The 10,384-nt window shown below is 40.3% G+C and overlaps 1 protein-coding gene across 1 annotated transcript; it reads left to right on the forward strand.

Moving 5' to 3' along the window:
• Positions 1-4,815: 4,815 nt before the first annotated feature.
• LOC115924832 (melanopsin-B-like) lies at positions 4,816-9,027 on the forward strand. Its single transcript, XM_030987706.1, has 3 exons — positions 4,816-4,959; positions 5,024-5,619; positions 8,832-9,027. Exons 1-3 carry the CDS (start codon positions 4,816-4,818, stop codon positions 9,025-9,027), a joined length of 936 nt encoding a protein of 311 aa, XP_030843566.1.
• The last annotated feature ends 1,357 nt before the right edge of the window (positions 9,028-10,384 follow it).

Consider the following 10,384-nt stretch of genomic DNA (forward strand, 5'->3'; position numbering starts at 1 on the left):
AATCCAATGTATATTAATCAGTCTCTTGTTGGTCACGTCATTGTGACTGAAGCTCAAATGTATATATTCACTGTTGACACTATTAGAATTGCCTAAGCTTGATCTCCACTTGACCACGACACGTCTGCATAATATACCCCAGTCACACCGCCACACCGACTTCATACTGATCGCTTCCTTGCCATTGTGGTAATGTAATCCAATGTATATTAATCAGTCTCTTATTGTGACTGTATATTCACCATTGACACATAATCATCATTGTGACATGCAAAATGAACGGTGTAACTCAATCAAAATGTCAAAAATCCAACTCTTTACTGTACTCACAGAAAGACAATAAAACTTTGTGACCTACTGAAGAGAATTTGTCTCAGTGTTTCATCATTTTTGTTTAAAAATCTCTATGATAATTGTAACATTCCAATTTTATTTGTAGTAACTAGTATGTACAGCACATTGTGACTTTACATTATGACTCAACGTTCTTTTGAGCCTTCCAAAGTAGTTTCGAAATGATTAGCCTTTAAATAGCTCCCAGTTTTATACCACATGAAAATATCAAGGTATTTTTGGTTTCAATTTCTAGCATATGTAAAATTCTAAATGCGGACATGATCACACTCCATGATCTGACTACGATCCGAATTTAAAAGACTTTGTAACAGCATCTCATATAAACATTTAAACATTTAAAATCTTAATCACCGAGGATCTGGAAAATCATAATGATTGACAAATCTCAATCTCAAGGGATTTTATTCTTCCTTGGAGGGGGAAAGGCTAAATCGGCTCATAATCGTAATGAAACCAGAAGTGTGCATTTTTACGTAATACTTGAGATTTTAAAAATATAGGCATTACTGCAGTAGTTCTTACAGATTGAGCCTGCACAATCTTCAGATCTAGGCGCTTGAACCTGTTGGACGCAGCTCGAGATACTTCCGAGTTGAGCGCTGCGAAACTCTCTGTCTCTATGACGACATACAAAGAGATTGAATCTTAGCTCTTGAACTTAAAGGACGTAGCTTGAAATAGTTCGAAGAAAATTGTACGAAACTCTCTGTCTCTACGATGATATTTCAAGGGAATAAATCTTAGCACTTGTATTTGTTTGACGTAGCTCGAAATATTTCGAGAAAGGTGTTGCAGAACTCCCTATCTCTATGATGATATATGAAGGGATTGAGTATGGCAGCAATAGCTACTGCTACCAGGAAACAAAGATTTAGATATGCCACAGAGGCTTCGTCCGCAAGCGGCGTTACCTGAAGAGTGAAGAACACGATGTATGGAGACCAAGAGGACACAAGGACACCGACTATGATGCCAGTTGTCTTGACCGCTTTGAGCCTGCGCTCCAGCGCTTCCGGTGCGACGTGGTTATTTTGACCGTTGCTTGTTTGAATCGCTATGGCTCTTGTCTGCTTGACAGCGATATGCATTATGTGGAGGTTAGAGACAAATATCAACAACAGTGTAAGGACCAAAAATGAATCGATGGCCAAGCAGAAGGTTACGAACCCGAAGCTATAGCGCGGTTCTTCTCTACCGCGGTTGGCATTTGGCGTTTAGGTTAGGTCAATGTAACCGCGTATTATACGAGAAAGATCAGACTTGAGGTCCAAATGGACGCTATCGCGTAACCAACGCGTTTCGGAGTAACCAATGTGGGATATTTAAGCGGTTTTGTTACCGCGACGTACCGGTCTACGGTCAGGACAACAATGTGGAGCAGTGTACACAAACACAAAGTGAAAAGTGGTAACGTTAGCAAGTCCGCCATGATGGGGTCCACTTCTTTTGCGAGAATGCTGCTGGGTAGGAGTTAAGAGCAAGAGCCAAACTTGTAGCCATATCATTCACTGCAAGACTTGTGAGGATATAGTTCGTCGGCGTTCGTAGATTGTAGTTTTTGTAAACGGCAAAGACCACGAACAAATTCCCAATGATGATGAACGGTGCCAGCACAGCGATGATTGTCAACATCAGCGCAAAGAACAACCCACTGTCGTGCAGGTTTTGGTAATAGGTAGAATTCATAATTTTTACCTTATTCTCTCTTGGTAAAACAATTTACTCTAGCTCTTTCTATCCTCCTCGAATTATGATACGATATATTATATTTGTTATTTAGCGCCTCGCTTTTGGATTTTAGCCGGTCAAATCCCTAGAAAACTTTTCCGCTGTCCGTCGCGAATCAAACGCCAGGCTCGACACACACCAGTGTCTAACAGACAGTTCTCGTAGGCACCGACACGGGCAGTCTGTTTGGTACGCATAAATAAATAAATATTGCGCTATGCTGGGTCTGTGTATCTGGTTCACTGTTAAAGTTCCAATATTAAATCCGTGTGACCTTCAAAACTATCATCTGATGATGTACTTGTCCGCGAGAAAATATAGAAGGTTAGGCCCCAAATCTGGGTTTGGCTGCCGGACTAACAAGGCCGTGTCGCATTGTGGAGTGCGGGTTGCTGAAACTCTTGAAATATAGATAGATCTTTCTTTTGCTCAATATGCTTCGACTGAAAGAGCTGATGCAGTTCCTGAAATCATATTCCAGACAAACAAAAATAAAATTAAGTCAACATTTTCAGAACTCGTCCCCCCGGTTTTTGAAAATCCTGGATCAGTAACTGAAGTCAAGATGTCAAGTTAATGAATGGCGAAAACACAACATCTCATGAATAAAGTAGGGGTCTGTCCTTTCTGCGTCTTTCACAGATTTTGTCTGATTCCGATAATCCTGTAAAAAATGTTTTGATGAGGAAGCTAGGGTATTGACAGCATATACGTGCTACAACATGAAATGATCTACGCTCCCTCTCCTTTCCTCCGTAAATTAGTATCAGAAATCTGCGCTCGTCAGCTTGCTTGCTAGCTTGCACTTCAAAAGTAAATAAACCTGCGTCATATCACAGTTCAATAATTTTTTATTTTTTTAGGTAAGTAGTTCCTTACAGTAACAGAATCGCGCATCAACAGAAGAATACGCGATACTTTGACTTTATCGTGTCTTTAATTCATGTATTTATTGAGAGCATCCGATGAAAGGTTTTAAATAAAAAAAAGTAGAAACCGTAACAAAAGCAGTGTCAGTCAATCTATCCTAGAATTTCATTAGGTGGGATTGCATATCCGCCCTATAGTCTCGCTTGCTCGCAGTCTTTTCCACTTTCCTCATTTGAGAAAAATATTGATACCAGCAATATCTCATTTCACGTACATAATATATGTCCAAAGGCCTTATTGTTATTACCATTTTTGAGCGACAGCCTGGTAATTATGAAGGTGTTGATAATACTTGTAACTCTATCCTCATGAAAGACTTGGAAATCGGGGAAGGGGTGGGGTAGCACAATCGCCTCGTGCCCCCCTGTTTTAAAGGAATGTAGTATAATTTTTTTGGGGGGGAGGGGGGGGGGGGGTGGGTACTAGTACAACTAATATAACTAGAGGGGTACAATATCGCACACACAAAAAGCTTATTATTATGAGTGAAATTAAAAGCGAAATTGATCAAAGAATAAAGAACACTTCGCTGAAACCAGAGGGGCATTACCTCATAAGGTAGAGTGTGTGCGCGCGGGTGTGTATGTGTGCGTGTGTGTGCGTGTGTGCGTGCTTGCATGAGAAGGATATATATATATATATATGTTAATATAGAGTATACTTTGCAGTTACCGAGTCTCCGTAAATTATTTTGTAGAACCAAATAAATTTAGTTCTACATCCAATTCCTCTTGACCATATCAGTGCTGTCGTCAGGCACGTAGCCAGAGTTCGATGTTGGGGGGGGGGGGGGGGGGGCACTTACATGTAATCGATCGAGGTAAAAAAAAAAGGGGGTCTAAAAAACAACAACCGATCTTGGACATTTTAGGGGGCACGTTCCCCCCCCCCCCCCCCCATGGCTACGCGCCTGGCTGTCGTGAGTGTTTCCGAACATGCTGAAGATTGTTCTGCATAAAGAAGGCATGAAGGTACTTCAAAGATAACCAGGTAAATCATTAAAAACCAAGTTAGAAAAAAACACCTGTGGACCGACGGCTTTAAGTCCTCTTCGGCTGACACGGTAATGAGGAATAATGCCTTACAAAAAGGGCACTGTAGTGTATTAACTTAGTCTTGAACCCGGGACTTCTCGGTTACGAGACCACTACCCTACCACTGGGCCATCGCGCTTCTTTAATTACTTTTGCCATTGCTCGTTCCAGTTTCATTACCAGTTTTTGTTGACTGGATTTCTATGTATGAACATGCTGAGAGCAAGTTCGTGAGTTATGAACAGCGTAGGTTTTCTTTCATACGACGTACATCATTTTATTCCATTTTAATTGCGGGAACAGCTCAATGTTGGATAGCCAGGCAGAGATTATATCTGACAACCTAACACGAGTTAATAACCGTAATGCCTCTTAATTGAACACTTTGTCAACATACAATCGCTCACATTACGCGGTGTATGGCGGGAATTGCATGATACGCTGTCCGGAGATGTTCCATTTTGGTTCTGCCATCGGCTCGATCATTGGACTAGCCAGAAATGAAACCAGCTTGCACTTACATTTAGTTCTTTGAAATGCCACTAACAGATGTTGTTCATGTGCAGATATAACCCAGTAAATACTTTTGTCTAAATTAGCTTGGCCAGTCCTGTTTCGTGAGAGAGTCAGATTCATCGCCATCCATGAATTTGGATCTCACCTAGCTAGTCTATTTAATTGCATTTTAAAGAGTATCATCACAATGAATGAAAGTACGGAACCAGCTCTTTCTGCAGGTCATCAATTTGCTGGCAAAATAGTTGTCATGGTATGTATTACTCCTTTCCTACCTTGCATCGTCATCAGCAACGCCCTGTTAGTGCTAGCAGTTAACAGAAATTACAGCCTCCGAACACCAACAAATGCCATTATTGTGAGCCTCGCTATCTCTAATCTCCTCGACGCCCTTGTTGGGATTCCACTTTATGTGTATGCAACCGTTTTTAAATTCGAGGCATGGTGCTTCGATGAAGCATCTCGCTATCTCTAATCTCCTCGACGCCCTTGTTGGGATTCCACTTTATGTGTATGCAACCGTTTTTAAATTCGAGGCATGGTGCTTCGATGAAGAAAATACTCCTAACTATGCTCTACCCCTGATTGCACTATCTGGTGTTTCGTTTTGTCACATTGTGGCGTTGACTGCAGATCGATTCATAGCTGTTACGAAGCCGTTACGTTATGCCAGCCTGGTGACGTTTAGACGCATTGCCATCGTCCTGGGGTGTCTTTGGCCTCTTACTATTGTGTCTAACACCGCCCAATCTTTTAGCTTAGCGCATGGATCACATATAAGTCACGACCAGAAAGTAACGGACTGTGGGGCGCCTTTAACTGGGACATTGAACGTTACCTTCACCTGGTTGATGGTTTGTGTGACCGTGATTTCAATGGTTGCGCTGCTTGCCATCAATGCTTTGATTCTTCACATCGCAGTCAAACAAGCGAGAAAGATTGCGAGTCAAAGAGTGATCATTCAGTTCCAACAGCAGCAACTCCCAGTACAAGATGACCGATTGAAAGCATTTAAGACTATCTCCCTTGTCGTGGCAGTCTTCATTATCTTCTGGTTTCCGATTCCCCTGTATTTCATATTACGGCTTACAACGGACCTATCACCGTACTCTTATGGTATACAATAATTCCTTCCTGGTTTTGCATACCATAAATTTGGTTGTTACTCCTATCATCTACGGCTTCAGAGATCGGGCTTTTCGAAAGGCCTTTCAAAATATCTTGCGTCAATTTTTAATAACGTAGTAATCTTTCGCAGTTCGTCGTAACCCCTCTGACGCCATTTTAGCGTGTGATCTATCCATTGTCACATCAAAGGAGCACCTTTTGTCCTAGAAGAAACTTTACATTTTTTTGCAAAACATTACTTTACTTTAGTTTGAGAACCTACAAACCTGTCAGAAGTCGCCGAATAAGCAGTATCTCTAACTTGGTTCATTGCATATGGTTGCCTTAATAGTTGCGAACGCGTTCATAATTTTAAATATTAAGAGCCTCGCAGCAAGCAATGGAATTGACGGCGTTTAAGAGTTTTCTCGTTTGCATGCTTCCTCGTTGGTGTATCAAAGCCCTCGGTGCGTGGGCTAGATGAAGTGAAAACGACCCGACTTTGATAATAAGATGATAAGTGGAAACGATAAATTTTTAATCTGATTTAAATGAGATTTTATGTCAGTGGCAGTCAGCCTGTTTGATTATTGTAGCAAGGGACAAAATAATGTGTCAAACGGATATCTAGGCTAAAATGACATCAAGGTGAAACATCATTATAATCATCCCTCGCAATATGGTGCTTGTTTCTGTAATTATTCATAGGTGATGAGCAAATATTGGACAGTCATAACTCCTCCGGGATTAGAGGAGCATGTATGTACTGTAATTGCACATTCAAAGGTCAATTAAAACCATTTTATTTCGGTTTGGTTGTCTCGTATCCTTAGATTCTGAATAACCTGTTCTGTTGGTCACGTTATGCTTGCACTCTATAATTTTGATGCTTACTGTGCACAAACCTGTTCATTTGCGTTGTATTAAGATAACAAATTCTTGAATTAAGCTGTCATTTTAATCGAATGAAATCTATTCATGATCATAATCAGGATCCATTCGTGTTTCTTAAGATGTCATGTGTCATTGATTTGTTAAGTGCGTTCGCATATTGAAAGAACGTCAGTAAGCATTGATTATCATTGACACAAATTGCTATTTATTCTTGATGCCATGTCAATATATAGAGTTAGGTAAAAAAACTGGCCTTTGTGGTCTTCTGTGGGTCTTTTCTTTAACTTTGTGGTTTATATTGTTATTAGTGGGTTTCTTAGATCTAACGAACATTTATAGCCATAATGATCGTTGAAATGCATATAGAAAATGATGGGCCCCTAAAACATAACATGTAAGCACTTTGGGTACAGTTTAAAAAAACATCAGTCGGTGACATCGTCTAAGTATCAAACTTTACCTAGGAATCCGATTGAAAAACAAAAAAACGAGGTGAACGCCATTTGACTGTTCGATTTGTCTGTGTGCTTAACAGAATAGCATGTTTGGGGTTGTGTGTCATGGATACTTAATACTAATAGATATAAAGCCTTCTCTCATGCCTTTGAAATTGATTACAAATATTCATCAAATAGCACTAAAACCACATGAATATTTGTCTTGTATAATATTATATAACATCAGTCTCAAAATATTTATGAAATATTGGTTGTAAACCTATTCAAATTATTTGCTGTTTTTAATCAACTGTCCGGATACAAACCATTTCCGGACACACAACGTCTGGGTATAATTAATGGGGATGAGAATCATAGTAATGTGAATGAGCCGAACCATATTTCGTGTGTAATGAAGAAGGCCAAAACAAGAGAGAGAAAGAGAGAGAGGAAGAGAGATAGAGGAAGAGATGAAGCGGAGTGTGTCCGCGCGGGTGTGTGTGTGTGTGTGCGTGTGAGAGATCAATATAGATTCCTTTGTAATTAGTGAGTCTTCGTAATTTTTTTTTTGTAGATCCAAAAAATGTTGGTTTTACATTCAGGTTCTCTTGACAACGTCAGTGCTGTCGTGTGTGTTTCCAAACATGCTGAAGATTGTATACAAATAATTAATGTTTGCGAGTGCATTGGTGAATATGCACTGCAACGAGTTTAAATCACATTAGGATGCTGAAAGAGCTAAAACATTAATTATTTGTTTTGTTAGATAGGTCTACAATATGAGTATTACGTCGAGAAATTGACGGTTGTTATCACCAAAATGCACTCCTCGTGTCTATGCTAAATATTAATGACGCACACGTGATCCATTTCGACGCTTCTCATTGGCTACATTCTTGAACCCATTTTGTAATTCTTCATAAAAAGGCATGACGGTACTTCAACGAAGACCAGGAACACCATTAACAACCGAGTAAGAGAAAATGCCTTTAAGTCCTCTCCGGGTGACTTAGTAATGAGGAATAGTGCCTTACCAAAGGACACTGTATAGCCCATCAATTATAACTTAGGCTCGAACCGGCGAATCCTCGATTACGAGACCACCGCCCTTTACCACTGAGCCATAGCGCTTCTTTAATAACTTTTGGTGAGCCATAGCGCTTCTTTAATAACTTTTGGCATTGCTCGTTCCAGTTTCATTACCAGTTTTTGTTGACTGGATTTCTATGTATGAACAGGCTGAGAGCAATTTCGTGAGTTATGAACAGCGTAGGTTTTCTTTCATACGACGTACATCATTTTATTCCATATTAATTTAGGGAACAGCTCAATGTTGGATAGCCAGGCAGAGATTATATCTGACAACCTAACACGAGTTAATAACCGTGATGCCTCTTAATTGAACACTTTGTCAATATACAGTCACTCACATTACACGGTGTATGCCAGGAAGTGCATGATACGCTGTCGGAAGATGTTCCATTTTGGGACTGCCATCGGCTCGATCATCGGACTAACCAGAAAACAAACAACCTTGCACTTAAATTCAGTTGTTTAAAATGCCATTAACAGATTTTAATCTTGTTAATGTGCAGATATTACCCAGTGAATAATTTTGTCTTAATTAGCTTGGCACTATTTTGTAAGACAATCAGATAAATCGCAGTCCATGAATCTGGATCTTCACTAGCCTATTTCATTACAATTAAAAGAGTATTATCGCAATGAATGAAAGTACGGAATCAGCTCTTTTTGCACATCATCAATTTGCAGGCAAAATAGTTGTCATGGTATGTATTATTCCTTTCCTACCTTGCATCATCGTCAGCAACGCCCTGTTAGTGCTAGCAGTTTACAGACATTACAGCCTCCGAACACCAACAAATGCCATTATTGTGAGCCTTGCTATCTCTGATCTCCTCGACGCCCTTGTTGGGATTCCACTTTATGTGTATGCAACCGTCTTTAAATTCGATGCATCGTGCTTCGCTGAAGAAAATACTCCTTACTATGCTCTACCCTGAGTGCACTATCTGGTGTTTCGTTTTGTCACATTGTGGCGTTGACTGCAGATCGATTCATAGCTGTTACGAAGCCGTTACGTTATGCCAGCCTGGTGACGTTTAGACGCATTACCATTGTCTTGGGATGTCTTTGGCTTCTTAGTATTTTGCCTAACACCGCCCGATCTGTTATCTCAGCGCATGGAACACCAACACGTCAAGACGAGAAAGAAAGGGACTGTGGGGCACGCTTAACTAGGACATTAAACGTAAACTTTACCTGGTTTTTATTTTGTTTGATCGTGATTTCAATGGTTGCGCTGCTTACCATCAATGCTTTGATTCTTCACATCGCAGTGAAACAAGCGAGAAAGATTGCGAGTCAAAGAGTGATCATTCAGTTCCAACAGCAGCAACTCCCAGTACAAGATGACCGATTGAAAGCATTTAAGACTATCTCCCTTGTCGTGACAGTCTTCATTATCTTCTGGTGTCCGATTCCCCTGTATTTCATATTACGGCTTACAACGTACCTATCGCCTTTTACTATTATGGTATACAACCATTCATTCCTGGTATTGCATACAATAAGTTTGGTTGTTAATCCTATCATCTACGGCTTCAGAGATCGGGCCTTTCGAAAGGCCTTCCAAAATATCGTGCGGCAATTTTGAATAAAGTAGTAATCTTTCGCTGCTCGTCGTAACCCCTCTGACGCCATTTTAGCGTGCGATCTATTCATTATCACATCAAAGTAGCACCATTTGTCCTGGAAGTAGCTTTACATTTATTGCAAAACCTTAATTCATTTTAACGTGAGAATCTACAAACTACAGACCTGACTGAGGGCCTGTCAGAAGTAGCAGTAGCTCTAACATTGTTCATTACATTATGGTTGCCTCAATAGTTGCGAACGCGTTCATAATTCTAAATATTAAGAGCCTTAAGTCAGCAAGCAATGAAATTGCATCATTCTAAATATTAAGAGCCTTAAGTCAGCAAGCAATGAAATTGCATCATTCTAAATATTAAGATCCTTGTCAGCAAGCAATGAAATTGACGATGTTTTAGGGCTTACTACTTTGCATGCTTCCTCGGTGTTGTAGCAAAGCCCTTGGTGCGTGGGCTAGATTAAGTGAAAACGACCCGACTTTGGGGTCTGTTTTTGTTTTCGGGGCTCTGGGGGCTAAACACAATGGCTACGGCCAGGCTGACAATCTTTTTATTAATGACTGTATTGGTCTAAGGGGTTAATGTTATGGGTAGTGTAGGGTGACTATTTCGGGACAGGCTTCTAGACCATTAACTGAAATAAATATGGTCAATATTGAATACCCGTCGTACCCGAGGCGTTATTCCGAATGCGTCATTACAGACG

This window comes from Strongylocentrotus purpuratus, unplaced genomic scaffold, assembly GCF_000002235.5.
Source record: "Strongylocentrotus purpuratus isolate Spur 01 unplaced genomic scaffold, Spur_5.0 spur5_scaffold_16, whole genome shotgun sequence".
NCBI classification, from domain to species: Eukaryota; Metazoa; Echinodermata; class Echinoidea; order Camarodonta; family Strongylocentrotidae; genus Strongylocentrotus; species Strongylocentrotus purpuratus.